The 19106-nt window shown below is 33.8% G+C and overlaps 3 protein-coding genes across 4 annotated transcripts; 1 reads left to right on the top strand and 2 right to left on the bottom strand.

The window, feature by feature from the left end:
- Positions 1-3174: 3174 nt before the first annotated feature.
- Positions 3175-5909, bottom strand: LOC129871237 (remorin 4.2-like). Its single transcript, XM_055946137.1, has 2 exons — positions 4901-5909; positions 3175-3541 (listed from the first exon to the last, which is right to left on the bottom strand). Exons 1-2 carry the CDS (start codon positions 5654-5656, stop codon positions 3350-3352), a joined length of 948 nt encoding a protein of 315 aa, XP_055802112.1. The 5' UTR covers positions 5657-5909; the 3' UTR covers positions 3175-3349.
- Positions 5910-8761: 2852 nt separating this feature from the next.
- On the bottom strand, positions 8762-14453 carry LOC129871266 (B3 domain-containing protein At1g49475-like). Its single transcript, XM_055946172.1, has 3 exons — positions 14166-14453; positions 12767-12986; positions 8762-9393 (listed from the first exon to the last, which is right to left on the bottom strand). The coding sequence occupies exons 2-3, from the start codon at positions 12899-12901 to the stop codon at positions 8908-8910; spliced, it is 621 nt and encodes a 206-aa protein (XP_055802147.1). The 5' UTR covers positions 12902-12986; positions 14166-14453; the 3' UTR covers positions 8762-8907.
- A 709-nt stretch (positions 14454-15162) lies between these two features.
- On the top strand, positions 15163-18267 carry LOC129871603 (serine/threonine-protein kinase Aurora-3-like). 2 transcript variants are annotated; one of them, XR_008762275.1, is made up of 6 exons: positions 15163-15476; positions 15735-15977; positions 16611-16706; positions 17425-17639; positions 17731-17793; positions 18017-18089. XR_008762275.1 is itself a non-coding variant. In XM_055946560.1 (6 exons), exons 1-6 carry the CDS (start codon positions 15339-15341, stop codon positions 18095-18097), a joined length of 846 nt encoding a protein of 281 aa, XP_055802535.1. In that variant the 5' UTR covers positions 15163-15338; the 3' UTR covers positions 18098-18267. The 2 variants fall into 2 exon arrangements, 1 of the variants encoding a protein (XP_055802535.1); XM_055946560.1 differs by having other exon boundaries at positions 17721-17793; positions 18017-18267.
- Positions 18268-19106: the final 839 nt, after the last annotated feature.

The raw sequence follows: 19106 nt of genomic DNA, 5'->3' as shown, positions 1-19106 counted from the left end.
TCGTCCAATTCTAACATAGGCTATATTTTTTCAAAGTTACTATCCGAAGTTTTTTGGCCCAAAATCCTTCTCCATTGACCTATTTCTAACGACGAAAACAGATCGTTACAAAGTTTGAATCGTATCATCAATCATTGATATTTGTATTAGATAAATTATTTACATCACGTTTTCTTGAATACGATCTTTTTATGGATCCTACGTGAATTCGAAATATATACTTAATGTCCAAGACTACTCTTTTTTTCTTCTAAAAAAAAAGAAGAAAGAAGTTGAGATACCTATATATTACTGTCATATCAAATTTGTGGATAGGAACTTTTGATTAGTTCTACGTATCTTAGATTATGTCACCTTATAGAATTCTTTGGCCTATATATCAACACATGGTTTGTTTTTGCCAAAAAAATATTTATTTTACTTATAGACAAAAAGTTATGGAGCTACAAAAAAGGAAAATTTGAATGAATATATCAATTCATTAATTAACTTGTTCGACTTTGGCACGTTATAAGTTAATTTAGTGAAAGTAGTTTATAACTTGTAGAGAGTTAACTTAGTTTAAGATTAATTAGTAGTTATTTTTATCTTCCATCAATTATGGCCATGTAATATTTTGATTTAATTCATACCAATCAAATGTTGTCATATTGATTTAGAATTTTGTGACATTGAATGGTGATTTCTATGGTAGATAAAACAGAGGCGGATTTAGCTAGTAATCTATCAATTCACGTAAATTCAAAAAAGTTTTTCCAAACCTTATATACAATAAATATGTATAAATATTTTACTATAACTACAAAGAAAAAGGATTTAGCAATATATAAATTTAACGACAAATCTTTCCCATTGCGATATATTTTGTTGCAAAATTAAAAAATAAATAAAGGTATATATTTTATTGAGAAATGCTTTGGATTCTAAATGGATTATAGAGAGTAGGACAAAAGACCCAATTACGACAATAAAGAGAAACAATGATTGGAATATATCGTCTTTATAATAATAAAAGGCTATAAGCCAGTTGTGACATTTATGAAAAGTCAACTCCTCAATTTTTTTTTTGAGTTCTCAGTGTCTATTTATACTTAAACATTGTATGCTTGTGTGGATATCTATGGAAAAAGTGTATGACATGACGTTGAAGTGTTGCAACTATGCCATCCTTGACGATGATGATCGTTGCCGAGAAGGTGACGATGATGATCGTTGCCGAGAAGGTGACGATCTCTTAGCATAATGTATAGTTATAGTGTATTATAACCTTATTTTCTTCTCTTATTTTTTTTTTCATAGAAAGAGTTTCCATAAAAAAAATTGTGAAGAAGGAATCAAAAAAGTGAAATCTATAAATTAAAGCATGTATTAAGCTATGATTATGGCATGTTTTCTTTATATTGGATTTAGTGAGAATATTTGAGAATGAAACAAGTAGGATTTGCAATCACCAGCTAAGCTCAATGCAGGATTTCGGTTGGATCAGATCTTTTGGAAAGCTTTTGGACACAGCGAAAAAGATTTCCCTACCCTAAGATAAGACGGTTCCCGCCCTCAGGTCAGGGAATAGAGCTAACTGCATCGGATAAAATAGCAATTCCGGACAGACTATAGAGCCTAATTAAAAAGAATTCGGGCTTGCTTTTTTAATTCACATCTATGGGCCAGTAATTGGGTCATACCATGATCTCAGCCCATTTGTTTCTCTTGGATTGGGGCCAGTTGGGCCACTTTGGGCTGGACCGTTACTATCACCCATTATGTGCAAACAAACAATTGAGCTGTTGGAAGCGCCGCCCTCATAAATGAGTTCTGAAATTTGTAAATTTTAGTCGAGCTATAATATAAGTATCAAATATCGGGTGGAAAATAAAAAAATGTCCTAGTCACCGCCTTTTATCATCCTGGTGTATGGATCAGTACGTGTGTACCTTGATTAATTCAATGAATAATTGATGATTCTGTCAATCAAGACTTAAATAGATAAGAAGAAATCATTTACTGTTTTTGTTTCCGATGAAATTTTAACCTAACACCTTTCTAGTCATGTCTAACATAGTTCATCACGTATTATATGCTTAGCATATTACTTTTTCTTGCATTATCTTGTCATTAACAAATTAAGTAAATCATTAGTGGGATTAATTAAAAACTACAAAATCCCGTTTATGTTATATTCCACACTTTTGTTTTCTTTTCATTTTTTGTTCTGAGTTTTCTCATTATGTATTATTAACAGATTAAGTAAAGCATTAGTGGGATTAATACAAAATTGCCAAAATTCACATTATTGTAATTTGCACCCTTGCTTTTTCTATTAATTATTATATGAACACCAACAACTCATTATGTAATTAACAAATTAAGTAAAGCATTAGTGGGATTATTCCAAATTTCCAAAATACATTATGTTATTTACACACTTCCTTTGTTTGATTGTTTCCTAATAATCAATTTATGACAAGTGCATGTATTATCTCAGTTTCTACAATATGAAATTACAAATAATAGTAATATATTCAGTATAATTTTACTGGCTCCAACCATAGAATTTGTGAGTTTTAGCTCTCTCTCGGAGAAGAGGAAAGAGGCGAAGAAAGAAGGGAATGAGTTCTTTTCTCTCGATCTTCGGAGAGAACTGGATCTGAAAGAGAATCTCTCCGTCTGCCCCGCTTCAACAACAAGAAATATAATCAAGGAGTGGAATTCTCTTCTCCCCTCGAAAAACTCCATTGCTTTGACGTCGAGCTGCCGATTTCCCTCCTATCCTAATGACGGAGAAAAGTTACTCTAGGGATAACAGACTGATCTTCCCCAAGAGCTCACATCGACAGAAAGGTTTGGCACTTAACAGAACTTATTAGTGTTTTGAAATTACATACACAAATCAGAACACACGTTCTCTCAACTCAAAATTCGCAATTTTTAAATTCGAAAACCGTCAAACTTAGAGAAAAACTAGATATAACGAACACAAAATAACAAACTCCACCTAACACACACTATATATTTATGTTATGTAACATCCAAAAATATGTACAAAGTGTTCCAATATTACACTTATGTAACGTGATTTTCTAAGAGATGAATGGAGGATCCAACCATAGGTTTGTGAGTTCGACAAAACTTATACATCAAAAAATCCTCTTCCTCACATAAGGAAGACGATTTCTCGATAGAACCAAAATGAACCGATAGGAGAACTATATATACATTTCAAAACACATGCACTCGCTCTACTCAGACTCGTAATATATTTAAATTCTGAATCCGTTACTCTAAGTAGAAGCTAGATATAACAAAGTACAAAGCAACAATTATCTAGAACACACTTTTTTCTTTTGTAAATTTAAAAGAAGGAACGTTTTGTTGGAGCTCTACCAACAGCTCTCATTAAATTGGCTAATTCAAGAACCCTAGCTACTTTTGTTCCTCTTTTTGCTTCTGCTGATGCCCTTCTTTCTTCTGCTTTTCTTCTTGCATTTGCTATATTATTTTGCATCTTTTCTAGTGCTTTTGCTCTTTTCTCCTCTAACTTTCTCTGAAGAACAATGCAACATGTTACTACAAAATGAAAATAGTATTCACGAAATTTTGATGTATAGAAAAAATATTACTTCCTTCGTTTTAATTTATATGAGTTAGTTTGACTTGACACGGAGTTTAAGAAATAAATAAAAAAAGATTTTTGAAATTTGTGGTAAAAAATAAGTCATAGATATTCGTATAGCTAGAAATCATTTCATTAGGGGTAAAGTGGACATTTTAGAAATATGTGATTCTTTTTAGATCTAACTAAAGTTAAATTATTACTAAATATAGAAATGTGTCAAGGTGATACACATTGTTTCACCATCCCGAAATATATAAATCCATTTGATTGATGAAAACTTTAATCGACTGATTTGGTAGTCAATGAAGTGAGGGTCAAATTCCAGCAAAACAAATAAAATAGTAGATGATTTTGATCATTTGCCTAAATTTTAGTAGATAGAGACGTAAAGTTACTATATATTTATATTGCTAATAAATAATAAGTAATCGATGAAATAATCAAAATACATGCAAGTCAACATAAGCACCATTATTATTAGAAAAACTATTTAACATTATTGTCCCAAACACTAACCTCAGAATAGGGGCAAGGGAACCAAAAATATCTTTTTCTTCTTTTTTTAATTTTTAATTATTTTTGGCAAATAGGGTTTGGGGGGTGGGGGCGGGGGGGAGGGGGGCAGAAAAGGAAAAAAGGAAAGTCCAATTTGGAGTTGTGCATTCATGACTCATTGAAGAATTAATTCCATTCACTACTTTTTCAACTTTGGGTGATTATTTGAGCAAATAAAATCATTTATAGTTGCATAACTAACTCACTAAACCAAGAAAATTTTCTCTTTTTTGAAGTGAACTTATTCCACTATGTTTGTCCCCTAATATATGATAAAGTCATGTACTTATCATTTCAATAATAATAATAATTCAGGTAGAAAAAATGAATAACTAATTATTAAGGTATATTTTAAAATATAGATGATGATAGTTTAGATTAAAAAAACACAACTGACAATTTAGGTGCGAAGACTATTGGGAATGAAAAACAATAGATAAAAGTTAAAATTTTGTACAAGCACAAATGCAGATACTTCAAAATATTTGACCTTTTAAAAAAGTAGAAATCCATTTCAATTTATGAAATGTTAAATAAGTGAGACGAAATTATTGAAAATTCAGATAAAATATTCTTAAGCAGTGCTGATGTACATGAATTCGACAGAATTTAGTAGATTTTAACTAAACATTATATTTTTCTTAATATTAGAACGTGATAACTTCAATTTATAGATCCCATTAATGTGTACGAAAATCTATAGATAATATGAACCAAATAGAAAGTACATACCTCAACTTTCTTCATCCAAGAAGTAGCCTTTTGAACTTCTTCATTTTCCCATCCATTAATCACAGCATCTTCACACTTAAACCTATTATTAATCTTTGCAATTTTTGCAGTTTGCCATGCACTAATCTTTGATTCAATTTCCTCTTTCTTCACTCTATGTACAATCACTTCACCTTGTTGACTAGTTCCACTCAAATGATCATTATTAGGAGAAGGAGTACTAGGGTTCAAATAAACATTATTATTATTATTATTGTTGTTGTTATTATTATTATTATCTGCTACAATAGCTAAAGGATTATTTTCTTCAACTATAGTCTCCTCTTCGAAAATCCTTCCTAAATTATTATTGATTGTACCTTCAACTTCATGACTTGTACCATTATTATTCTGGTTGTTGTTGTTGTTGCTAGTAGATGATCCAGCAAGTACCAAAGCATTGAACTCTCTACTCATTGTTGTAAAATTCTCACTTGGAACTCCTCCTAATTCTGAGGACAAAGATGATGATCTATGGCTACTTGTTTCCCAAGCTTCCCTTCTTCGTCCTGCACGATTAATATTCGTGGTGAGTGGTGGTACTGGTGGTTGTGGTGGTGTTAGAGCATGGATATCTCTGATATGATCATCTCGACGATTCTGATTCTGATCCTGATCGTCATAATCATGATCTTCATGATCATTTTCTCTACTATTATTATTGTTGTTGGTGGTGGTGGTGCTTGATAAGACTAGAGCTCTTTGATCATTAGACATGTCAAGATTTTTGTTAATTTCTATAAGGATTTTGCTAGGTTTTTAGTGTATATTTGATAGAATGGATCATACTAGTGGATGAAGGAGAAAAGGAGAATGGAAGGGTGAAAAAGAAAAGGGAGAAAAGAGCAACATCATGTTGATTATTTGTTTTTTTTTTGACTATTGTTAATTAATCAAAGAAATATGGTCAAAGTGATATGAACCACACATGCACGTTGGAGTATAGAAGTAATTGGGTAATATATGAGGAAAGTTCAAGAAATTAGTACTATGGTTCCCATATTTTACAGATAAAGCTAAATAAAGTAAGAAATATATATAGAGCTAGAAAAAAAAGTTGGTATTAGTACTAATTATGATGATTCTTTTTGGTTCACAATAATTACATTATTTAGCCAAAATGTACAAAAGATATAAATTATTTTATAATTAAAAATTTATATTTTATATATCATACAATAATATACAAAAATGATGTGTTTATTAGCTATTATGTTGATGGATAATTATACAATATAATGTTTCTTTCTTTAGCTCGAATTTTCTAGTTACTCCCTTATCTATTGATAATTAAGGAATTTCCTCAGAGAGTATTAGCGGAGTCAGAAAATTGTATAAGGAATTCAAAGAAATATTAGGAATGTTATGATATAAAGATAGATATCTTTAACTTAATTTTAGCTGACAACTAAATATCCAATCTTGAGAATGCACATCTAGACGTCTTAATATGGTCATCTGAACATAATTTTTCGAATGTGCATTCTCAAAATTGAGGTATCTACAAGGCCAATTCAAACACGGTTAAAATGCCTAGATGTGCATTTTTAAAATTAAATATTTAGTTGTCAATTAAGGTCAAGTTAAAATTTTTATTTATGTATTCTGCGGGGAAAAAATAATTCAATGTTATGTATGACAAGAAGAAGGACCAAATCTATAAGACACAGTAAACAATAGGCACTTAATTGCAAAACATCACTTTAAGTAGTGTCGGCCAAAGAAGATTCTATTTAATGGTGGGACCATATTAAAACTAAACACGTGTCACACGTTAACAGTAAAAAACTACCACGTGGATGAATCTCATTGGTTTAAGTAAACTCAATACTTTATGTCGTTTTCATCTTATGCATTGATGACCAAGCAATACCGTCAGGTTATTGACACGTGTAAGACAAAAACACGAATAAAATATTAAAGGTTAACAAGATGCCCACGTCACACATGATAATTTATCAAACATTATCAATGCAATAATTAGAGTAGTAAAATATTGACTAATTTAATGATTAAGATTCATCCATTAGGTTGTTGAGATGGATAGGATCTCATAGTTCTTAATTAGAGGTATTGATTATTTCTTGTATAGTCGAGATTAACATTTGAGTATAGAAAAGCTCTTGAAAGGGAACAAGCCTACGTACGTGACAACGTTGAATTTGAATTAATCTGATCCAATGCATTATCAAAAATGATTGTACTACGATGAATAAATTCTTTACCATATGAATTGAGCAACTCCTTATAAAAAGCGTATTTTTCTCAAATAAGTTCTATGTGGCACAAAGTTGGATTAGTTGGATCCAATGCATTACATACCATCAACTGATGTGTTAATGATGAATGAGATTCTTAACCAGAGGTTCCAGCTATACAAATTGATAAAAGATCATAATTAAGAGCACATAACCTCTAATTATAGGTTACAAGGCGAATTCAAGCCATACAAAATGCTTTTACTTTTGGATTTCTTTCCAATTTTTTTCTTCTTTTCCAATCAAAATTAGTGATGTAAATGTGAGTGGGGAAATGAGGAATTGGAATATGACATGTCTCCATTGTGTTTTTTTAATAGAAAATTAGAGACAGGTATTTGCAATAGTATTGGAACAAATAAGTTTTGAAAAAGATGTGGTGATTAGTTTATTTTTGTCCTTTTATCTTTCTTACTTCCAGCTGGTAATATCTCCCATCACCTACTAAGCTTTTAAGGTCGTCAAAAACACGTTTAAATTATTATTTTTTTATCGATTTTACACCTTAATTATCAAAAAAAAAATCTTAATTGAAATATCACCATACAACAACAACAACTCAGTAAAATCTCACATCGCGGGGAATTGAAATATCACCATCTATATATTAAACACACGTTAGTTGAGAAGACTCAGATAGAAAGAAGAAATTATTAATAATTAACTAATCAACTTCAAAATATATTTTAATATATAAATGGTAATAATTCAAATAAGTAAAAGAAACAGTAGTGATAGAGCAGTGTTTTTGAAGTACTACTTCTGATTTTGATACTTTTGTCAATTTGTAATAAATGAGATTTTTTAGTGTTTGATTGGTTCCCTCTTAACTAATTAGAGCAGTAAAGAGTGTATTATGATATGTGAAAAGTCTACTATGATACATTGCAATTATTCACTCTCAATAATCTAATAGTAAACTTAGATCTAACTACTAAAGAATATGATAGAGTAACAGGTATTCCTCCTTGACTAAGATCTCATATTTGAGTATGGAATCGACTTTGGTTGGGAGTGCTTGACTCCTAAGCTGAAATTTTTCAGCGCGAATCCAAACTAGTTGAACCTTAAAACAGATATCGAACACTAGGTGGAAAAGAAAAAAGGCCAACTTACATCTATAGATGTTATAAGCAAACTTATCTAAACCTTGAATCTTGATGATTTAAACAATAAAAAAGTCCCTCAAGAGTAACTTCAATTTAAAAGAACATAAAACTCAAGGAAACACCATGAAGATATACACAACTTTTTGCCAAAAGATCATATGATAAAAAGCATCTCTATAAATATAAGAGTTTTTAAGTTCTATGCACTGACAAATAAAAAAGATACTTACACAATCAAGTATAAGATAATCACAAGTACTACTACAATAACAACAAATCCAGTATAATCTCACAAGTGGGGTCTGAAAAGGTTAGAGTGTACGCGTACCTTACCCCTACCTTCAGAAGGTAGGGAAGTTGTTTCTGATAGACCCTCGACTCAAAGGAAGAAATAAGCTAACTGCAAGTTAATCTCTTTAATACATAATAATTAGAAATTTAGTAAAAATGGTCACTAACTTGGTACTGTAGATTAGAATTCATTGATTGTATAAAAAAAATATTTACATTGCCAGGGTACATAACTTAAATCCTAAAATATAAAATAAAGTGTTGCATTGTGCAGCTCTGAGAGTAAGAGAAAAACAAGCCCTGGATATATCTATACCTTTGGCCGTGATGGAATGGATGTCATTGATAACTCCTCCATGGTGTAAATACCGGGTGGGGGTAAGATTATCACGTTTTCCTCTGGTGGCTCATCGGGTGGGGTTAAGTTTATCCTGTTCTCCTTTGGTGGCTCACAGGGTGGGGGTAAATTTATCCCATTTTCCTCTGGTGGCTCGCATACAATAGATCGATTCTCTGGTGTTACATCTTCATTTGGGCCAGGAGGATATTCAATCTCAGAAGCACTTAAATCAAATATAAACACAGAGAACTGGGAATTTCCTTTGTATCTGAAGAGTAAAAAGTAACCACAAGCAATTGAATAGTACTCCTTAAATTTGTTCCATCCCTCATTTAACCATACCATGCCACTAGAGTTTAGCAGTTTTACTTTCCATACCACGCCATTCGGGACCTCAAGTGACACGAGATCCCCCAGATTGGCGCCATGCTCCGTCACAAATTCATTAGGGATGTGCTGTAAAATACCAAAATTGGAAAGATATGAACAAAATATAAGAGAAGAAACGTAGCTACCAACAACAACAACAACAACCCAGTGAAATCCCACAACGTGGGGTCTGGGGAGGGTAAAAAGAGGTCAGATATGGCTAAGAAGTTCAAAGCAATATGGGAAAGAAAATAACGAATAACGCATATAACGAAAGCGACACAGATTAAATAGAGTAATCAGAGTACAGAAAGAAATAGAGAGATAATAACAGAAGTCAGAGCACAAGAAATTATAGTGCGCTAATGCGCCTATTAATACGGAAGAATAACGAGACTATGTACTAGCCTTCTACCCTAATATGGGTCCTCTACACCCTCCTATCTAAGGTCATGTCCTCGGTAAGCTGTAACTGCGTCATGTCCTGTCTAATCACCTCTCCCCAAACGTAGCTACCAAATAGAAAGAAAATAGAAGCTTCAGACAAGTTGGTGTAGACAAGTTTCCAATCACACACAGCTTTTCCCCATTTCTCAATAATGGAGAAATCTTGAAAGCCAATGAAACACCGTAGATAATGAGTCAGCCACTCTAGCCTTCTCCACTTAAATACCATACTTTTGTCCGTGGAACGGTAAGAACCAATGACGTGCATACGTTGCGCTCTTACCACTAGACCAGAACCCTGAGGGTCCGATCGCATATTGTTACTGACAAGAAGAAAGAGAAACAGGTAGCAAAATACTAAGTAGGAAAACCCCTAATAAAGACTAACAACAACAAATACTCAAGGTGACTAGTAAGTTAGGGTCTAGCATCTATCAGTCAAATTTGCAGAACTGAGCTTCCATAATTCATTCCTAAAGTTGGGTATTTCTTTTCCTTTGTAGGCTGCTGATCTTGGTCGTGCCTTCTTATCACACATATTGATGGGTAATGAGTGTTTATTAGAAATATCCAAACTCTTAAAGCTAGCTTGAATAAACACTTGAGTTTCCTCAGCGAACAACCATTTGCAGCAGTCCCCATTGCCCAGTGTGGATTCAACTATAATGAGGGGTCATTTGGTAGAGTGTATAATAATAGTATAGAATAGGGTGTATTAGTAATGTTGGGATTGGTTATGCTAGGACTATTTCCTATCCATTGTTTGGTTTGGTGTATTAAGGGCAATTCTGTCTTTACCATGCTTATCCATGTATTAATAGCCCATGCATTGTTAATACCATGATTTTCTATGTATTAGTTATACCCCCTATGATACTGAATGGGGTGCATGACTAATACATATATAGGCTAAAAATCTTACCAAACAAAGGATTAAATAATACCATGAACAAAACATGTATTAAATTCTCTAATACACCCTACAAACGACCCATGAGTTCTATATGCATAAAAAGGCAGCCTGGTGCACGAAGCATTCATATTCACACGGGGTCCGAGAAAGGGCTGCAGTGGGTGTGATATAGGTAATCTACCCTGACACAAGCATCAATGGTTGATTCCACGACTCGATCCCCCGACCTAAAGGTGACAAGGAGACAACTTTACTGTTGGTCCAAGGCTCACCCTTCAATGAGTTCTATCTATATGGATGAAATAAATATTCATATTGGGCAATTATGCATGCGAACATAAATATTAATATTGACTTCCTCTTTCTTTTTCTTATGGAAAATTTGGTCAATCAGACCTGATAAAACATGAAAGCCAAAACTACTTTGGTCAATCAAAAGAGATAAAAATGAATTCCAAAAACGGCCTGTTAATTGTTAATCAGCCTCCTTTTTGTCCATATCTGTTTCCTGGTATAGCTGATAAGAGCTTATATGTAATCAAATGCTAACAAGAGCAGAAACCTTCCTAATTTCTTCAATACAAAGTATTCATATTATTCATTCTTGTTAGTGCTCAAAAACAAGAAGCTTGTTCGAGGCTGAAATATATTTAAATTCAGGTCTATTCAGGTTTGAAGGTTTGCCAAATACCTTCTGATCCTCAAGCTTTCCACATCCTCAAAAACCCTCCCGTACTTAGACCCAATTAATTTCTCACACATTAAAGTACATAAATCCTATGAAGACAGAGTTACTATGCCAAAATGTTAGGAACGTCAAGCATCCACTCATGCACATATAAAGAGCCTTCATGAAAGACATGGCAACCATAAGTACATTACATGACTAGCTTTCAACTATTGCAGCATCAGCCATGAGTTTGGAGTTTTGGAAGTTTGATATGATTCCTCTGGCAAAATCCTCAACAACACACCCTAGACTCCTTCAACTATGTAGATCACATATAATGTCAGTTTCTGCACGAGGTCTAGCATGAAGAAGAACTTTTTTAATAAGCTAAATGTCAAACTATATGAGTTTGAGAGGAGTTGCTCTAATATCAAAAGTAGGCTAATTATTTAGCTTTACCATTTGAAACAAGACCTGGTCTTGATCTAACCCCTCTGGTTGTCATAAAAACTCATAATCAAAGAACGCTCCCTACTACATCTCCCTCTTCTGCCAATTGAAATTACATTTTCCACACCCCAAGTTTGGTGTTATTTCATTACAGAAAACAACATGACCAGAAAAGAAGACATACACAAGTAGTACGCTTGTCAATCAATGTGTTGGTCCAATATAAAAACAACAACATACCCAGTGAAATCCCACAAGTGAGGTTTGGGGAGGGTAGAATGTACACAGACCTTACCACTACCTTGTGGAGGTAGAGAAGTTGTTTTTGAAAGACCCTAAGCTCAAGTGCATCAAATCCAGGTACAACAAGTAACAACGAAAACATAGCAAGTAACAACAAAATAGTGCGATAAATGAAATATCAAAAACAAGAACTACAATAATACTAGTATAACGACAATGACAAACACTAATCACCCTAAGCAAGACAACACTACACTCTCTACTAACCTTATATCCTAATACGTGTCCTCCACACCCTCCCATCTAGGGTCATGTCCAATATAAGTTTCCGAAAATATTGTAAATTAAATGAAATCACCAAATTACAGGCATTATTAGCATCTCCACACACAAGACTTCACTTGTGGGGTTACACTGGGTATGTTGTTGACTAGGACTAAATGCCCACAATCTCCACCACCTTCCTCATTGTCAACATTGTTTTAGACAAAATGCTCCTATTTTTGACAAGAAACGATTTTTTATAAAAACAAAAAGGGAATTTAAAAACTTATAAATCTTCACAAACTTGGAGAAGAGAAAGTACTACTACAGCACAGATGAATAGCACAGAAGCCATACAAGTAGAAACAGAAAAGAAAAATACAAAATGAAAAAAGAAAAGCCATATAAGTAGAAACAGAAAAGAATGATATAAGATGAAAATGCCTCATCATAAGCCCACTTGCAGAACTTACTAATTTAGAGGCATGTGGAGACAGGATAATCTTGAAGAAGTGAGGGGTTATCTCCGGGATATCCACTGGTTTTGGTTCCTCTTGCCCTCGTTTGTCTGCCATCCCTGCCGGCTGCTCTTCCCGTCTGTCTTCCATCTCTTCCTGCTGATCTTCTCGTCTGTCTGCCGTCTGCTATTCTTGTGGTAAAGTAATGTCAAGTTTTTGCATTTGTTTTCGGAAACTGCCAGTGAGAAAAATGAAACGTTTACCACTGCATTAGATATGTTAGAAGTGAATTCTCAACATCAATATTTGAAACTTTTAACCAATGACAGCTCAATCCAAAGTGGGAGTCTTTTACTTTTTGCAAAAAACTAAAAGAGCGAATACATAATAAACCTGAAAATAAATGTTCTTTTTAATTCGCTCCACTTTATTTCCACTATTACTTTTCTTCATTTTTTTTCTTAAATAACTGACCAAATATCTCAGGATGAGTGATGCACAGTTCGAAACTACATGAGTGATGCACTTACCCTTCTCCTTTAAATATCAGGTTTCTATTTGTGTATGAGTTGGAAAACTCGTGACGTGATCATACCCATACATCACACATTGTGCTCTTAACACTAGACCAAAGGCCCTGGTGATCGGACAAATTCTTTTAATTTTCTCTTTAGAAGTGGTGTCCTAACCAGCTTGTGCGCACCTTGCACTCCATAAAGAACTTGTTGCCTCCCACAAGCAAAGGTACCGGACAACTCTCTGTCTCTATCCACCCATATTCCTTTATTCATCTTGTTCCTCCTTTCTTTTCTCTTTGAGCGCTTGTGTATTTGTTCATCAACTAAGTCATCTAAAACTATTTTTCCTACGCTGTTACCACAAATACAGCAATTACTACCCTACGAAACATAAAAATTCCTTTAATTCAGCATTACATTTTTTTCAAAGCAAAAATCTACCGTTTACCTCATTGGCCGAAATCAAACTGCTACTACCAAAATACTCAACAATCAGCTCCTCTGCTAACTGATACTCCAATTGATTACAGTAAAAGACTTTTACTCATTCACTGTTCCATCAATGGGTCAATTTAAATACCCGAATCAGAGCTTGGATAGGGTCTAAATTCTAATTTTGTTCCTCCTTTTTTTTTCTCTTTGTGCACATAGTTGTGTGTTTCTGTCAAGGATCCTTTGAAAACAGCCTCTCTATCTCCCCGAGTTAGGTATAAGGTACTCTACCCTCCCAGACCCAGTTGAAATTTCAGCGAATATGTGGTTGTTGCGCATAGTTGTGCGTTTTTGTTCATAAACTCAATCTTCTATAAGAAATTTACATACGCTGACATCACAAACACAATAATTCCTCTAATTCAGCATTACATATACATTCAAAGTAAAAATCTAGCATTTACCTCATCGGTCGAAATCAAAATGTGACCAAAATACTCAACAATCAGCTCCACTGCTCTGCTAACTGATACATAAATTGATTACAGTGCACAAAAATCAATGTTCCATAAACGGGCCAAACTGAATACCTGAAATATCGAACACCGCCTTTACATATATCAATCGTCTGTCAATGGTCTCCGGCGAAATCTCCCCGCCGGCAATCCCTTTTCGAAACTGGAGAATTTTGAGTACGGGAGATCCAAATAGTATTTATAGGATCGCTTGCACCGACCCGTTTTAGGATCCGATTTTCGGTGGATGATTTATGCAAATGTGGTCACCATTTTAAATATTGTCCATATTTTAAATTAGTAAAACAACACAAATACCACTCATTTAGGCCTAATTACGTGTCATCATTTTATTTTTTCAAAATTATCTTTTGTATCATGTTTACTTCGCCAAATACATATCCTTGACGCATTCAGACAGTCAAATTAGATTTAATTTATTTCATGTATATAATATCCAAGCGTGGCTTGCATATATCTTAGATACACCAACTCTCTCACTCAACTCTCTCCTATCTCGATTGCTTCTCTCCCATTGTATATAGTTCAAAATGTATCTAGAATGAATCTCGTATCGTAGATACATGTATCTAGTGTGATTCACATGTATCTGGAATACACCGACTCTCTCGCTTGTCTCTCTCCTATATCCTTCGCCTCTCACCCTATGTATTTGTATTTCATATTGTATCTAATATCAAGTATATATATATATATACATATATATATCTAGTATCTTTGATATATGTACCTAACTTGAAAATTTAAAAAGTGGTGTAACTGACTTAAAATTTGATACGAAATTATTAATTAGTGACAATATATAATTATTTCAAAAAATAGAGTGAACTAATATTTATAATTAAAATATTTGTGTAATTACGTAGTTTCTCCTTATTTTTCGATCAATTGATCGATGGTGTTAAAATCCCTTGTAAAATGGATGGACTATGGAGTAGCATATAACTTCAGCCCAGCCCGAAATAGAAATTGGATTGGACTTTTCGACCCGATTCGTTTTCATCAGCCCAACAACCCGTTTCAAATTTCAAAATCCCTAAATTCCCTCCAAAAAACCCAAATTTGAATTTACAGTGTATTTCTCCAAAATCACTTGCAGAAATGGCTTCCAAATCTCTAAAACCTCCTAAACAACCACCAAAAAACCCTAAAAAACAATGGTCCCTCAACGATTTCGAGATCGGAAAACCCCTCGGAAAAGGCAAATTCGGCCGTGTATATCTCGCCCGTGAAGTTAAGGTAATTTCAATCACTATATATAGTTTTTTTATGATTATCGATTCTCCATTATGCGGATTAGATTCAGGAACCGGAGCTAGAAGTACGTAATATGAGTTGGGTCGAATTCAGGAACTTTTGCTCTAATCATGTATCTATAGTAACAAAAATAATAATTTAAATATGTGTCGGTATTAGATTTAGAATCCATAAGTTGAAATTTTAGCTAGGTGGCTTTTGATGAAATGATTTTTTTTTTGGGGCCATGTGGAGGAGCAGAGTGGATTTATAGTGGCGTTGAAGGTGATATTCAAGGAGCAAATAGAGAAATACAGGTTGCATCATCAACTTAGGAGGGAAATGGAGATTCAAACGAGTCTTCGTCATCCCAATGTACTGAGGCTATATGGTTGGTTTCATGATGAGGAGCGGATTTACTTGATTTTGGAGTATGCTCATGGTGGTGAGCTGTATAGGGAGCTGAGGAAGACCGGTCGCCTTCCTGAGAAACAAGCTGCCATAGTATGTCACATCCTATTGCTTGCTCTCCCTATATAAGATTTGAAACAAAAGCATATAGTTCATTTGCAGTATAATGATTTGTTTCTGTGTTTTATGTAATTTGTTATAAGCATATATTCATTGATTATAGTGTTGGAAAGCTCCATATTATTGAATATTTGAATGAAATGGGTACAAATGAAGTGAAATGGATTATGAGATTCTCATTGCTGATTCAACTAGCTTGGAATTGAGGCGTAGTTTTGTTGTTAGCTTTTAATTGATTGTCTCTTCCCCCGAACCTAAAAAAGAGGATAGAGATTCAGTTCTTTCGTTATCTATTACTATATGACATGTAAGGTATGGTCTTTCAAGTACTTTCCTTGAAAGATGGTGCAATTTTGGGTTGCATTTCAGTTGCAGTTTTTTTCATTTTATGTTATTTATTTTGTGGTTAATGTTGAAAAATAAGCTAATATTGTTGTTTAATACTAGTCTTTTTTATGACTCCAGAATTTATCTGGACATCATTTATATAATAGTCGAACTCATAATTACATTTATGTAGAAAACATTATTGTTAGTGTTCAACTTCTTTCCTGTTGCTTTAGGCTTGTTTTTTGACCTTTGATACTTTGGTTGGCTCTGGTGTAGTATATTGCAAGTCTCACACAAGCTTTGGCGTACTGTCATGAGAAGCACGTCATTCACAGGGACATAAAGCCAGAAAACCTGTTACTTGATCATGAGGTAACATCTTGATAACTAATAGTTGTGTTTTTATTGGAGAAAACAGTTTGAACAGTCCACCCTTTCATTTGGAAACACTGATATAAAAACTAATTTCTGAGGAGCAAAATACGATTCAACTTTAGTTTTCAATGTTTGTTTAGAGACAACAGTGGAATACAAGGAAGTTCTGACTGTTCCTTCTTGTTGATGGACAAAATGCCTTTAGTCACTGAATTTTAAAGCTGAAGATTGGCATGTAATAACTTACTTTCATTTTTTTGAGCTGTTTCTTCATTCTTGCAGTGGTTAATAAAGTAACAAGACTCCCTCGCTTTTTCCAATTGTTAAGACCCTAAACACTTTGCTAGAGATGAACATACAATTACAGCTTAGTTTACCATTCATTGAGCTCTAATATAATAGCTGATTCAAATCTTCTTTTCCCTATGAATAGTCAACTAGGATAATGACAATTGGGACCGTGGAAGTCTATCTGTAAGTGTATTCTAATAAAACGATACATAACGGAACGCTTATTAGGATGATCCTATTAAGATTATGTATATGATGTAGTGCTTAGGACGGCCCTGCTAACATATTGAAAACTTGTTTAATGGGCATGTCAATTAGCATTGGATTCAATTGTCCAACAACTGCAGCTAAAACCAATCCGGGAATTATTGACACAATGCATAACAAGAATGAAATATTATTTTGATTATCACATGAAATGCAGGGTCGCTTGAAGATTGCAGACTTTGGGTGGTCTGTACAATCTAGAAGCAAGAGACATACAATGTGCGGAACTCTGGACTACTTAGCACCAGAAATGGTGGAGAACAAAGCTCATGATTATGCAGTTGACAATTGGACCCTGGGGATCCTTTGCTATGAGTTTTTATATGGTGTGCCTCCATTTGAGGCTGAGAGACAGACCGACACATTCAGAAGGTAACAATTCCTCTGCTTCTTTTCATCTTGTAACCGTTACTTGGAAATTCAAGATGTACTACTAACTCAAGAGTATTATAGAATTATGAAGGTAGACCTCAGCTTCCCTTCAACACCTGATGTATCTGCTGAAGCTAAGAATCTCATTAGCCAGGTATATTGTTTAGTACTTGTCTATGCTTTAGCTCTGTAAGAAGAAAAAAACCGACATGCAATAGTTGCACAGCACTGGCGCAACTGCATAGACTTAAGGGTGGTTGGTTGAACACCTTTCGTGTATAATACTGCACATATAAGTCAAAAGTTACTTTTTATAGATTTCCGGTTTTTTCCACAGGCTGCACTCCTTTCTGATGGTTTACCATTGCCCTTTGCAGCTTCTTGTGAAGGATTCTTCGAAAAGGCTCTCTCTTCAAAAGATCATGGAGCACCCTTGGATAATTAAGAATGTCATATGACACTGTAATCTGAGTCTCTCCATTCGCATCGTTTAGTTAAAGCCCTGTCTAGTGAAAGTGGCAGATCACTCAATGTTTGTTGTTTCAAGTCACATAATATGAGATGTAATCATCTTGATTTCAATAGTTTGTATCAGATGGAGTGTGAAGCTTTGTTGGTGTGACATTGATATAGTTTCCTATAAATATTTGTGTATCATTTATATAAATGACCTTGATGTTCTGTTAACTTTGAAACCAAAGTACAAGGATACATCAAATTGATATGGTCTATCAATTACAAGCACAAAAACATGAAAACAAACAATTAATATAGGCTGAATGTGTAGAAAATCTCCTAAACTTGTCAAAAAAGGTTCATTTAGAGACACCTAAACTGAGTTCATGACCTGCTGGCCACTGAATGTCTATGCAATATGTACTTATTATTAGATATGAGGCTCTGATGTGATACAAAACATTAGACTTAGGATTCACATTGCGTGAAGACCCATTTAAGGGGGAAATATACCCTAATGAGATTTTTTTTCATACTCAGAGTTCGAGCTTGAGACCTTTGGTTAAGGGAGCATGATCCTATCCTTCCCACCACAATCTTTGTTGGTGAATAGGTTCTAAATTGACATGAATTTTAACAAAACTAATGGCTTGCAAGAAATTATTCATTAGGAGTTCGTTTTATGAAATTATCCTTATTAATTATGCTTTGGAAATCTAAGTTTGACTACTAAAACTTTATTTATAGCCTGTTTGGATTGACTTATTTTTAAGCAGCTTGTAAGTTGAAAACTGCTTATAAGTTAAAAAAAAAACGTAGGTGCAGGCCAACTTTTTTTTTTTGATTTATAAACTATTTTCAACTTATAAACTGCTTAAAATAAGTTCATCCAAATAAACTCAACTATTTATTGGGGCTTATTTTAATCACAAAATGACTTGGCCAGCCAAACAATCAAAAATAGCTGAAAACAGCTTATAAGCAGCCAATTCAAACGCCCTCTTAGTTATT

Source organism: Solanum dulcamara, chromosome 10 (assembly GCF_947179165.1).
Source record: "Solanum dulcamara chromosome 10, daSolDulc1.2, whole genome shotgun sequence".
In the NCBI taxonomy this organism is placed as follows: domain Eukaryota; kingdom Viridiplantae; phylum Streptophyta; class Magnoliopsida; order Solanales; family Solanaceae; genus Solanum; species Solanum dulcamara.
This window is presented reverse-complemented; position numbering and strand designations above follow the sequence as displayed.

What these genes read in the sequence shown, in the direction of transcription:
- LOC129871266 (XM_055946172.1), bottom strand. Translation starts at nt 12,901, where the DNA reads ATGGAAGACAGACGGGAAGAGCAGCCGGCAGGGATGGCAGACAAACGA. An exon ending in CTCCACATGCCTCTAAATTA is followed by an intron (nt 9,394 to 12,766) that starts GTAAGTTCTGCA and finishes GGTATTTTACAG; the next exon opens with CACATCCCTAATGAATTTGT.
- LOC129871237 (XM_055946137.1), bottom strand. Translation starts at nt 5,656, where the DNA reads ATGTCTAATGATCAAAGAGCTCTAGTCTTATCAAGCACCACCACCACC. An exon ending in CTTGGATGAAGAAAGTTGAG is followed by an intron (nt 3,542 to 4,900) that starts GTATGTACTTTC and finishes ATTGTTCTTCAG; the next exon opens with AGAAAGTTAGAGGAGAAAAG.
- LOC129871603 (XM_055946560.1), top strand. Translation starts at nt 15,339, where the DNA reads ATGGCTTCCAAATCTCTAAAACCTCCTAAACAACCACCAAAAAACCCT. An exon ending in CAGACCGACACATTCAGAAG is followed by an intron (nt 17,640 to 17,720) that starts GTAACAATTCCT and finishes AGAGTATTATAG; the next exon opens with AATTATGAAGGTAGACCTCA. An exon ending in CTAAGAATCTCATTAGCCAG is followed by an intron (nt 17,794 to 18,016) that starts GTATATTGTTTA and finishes TGCCCTTTGCAG; the next exon opens with CTTCTTGTGAAGGATTCTTC.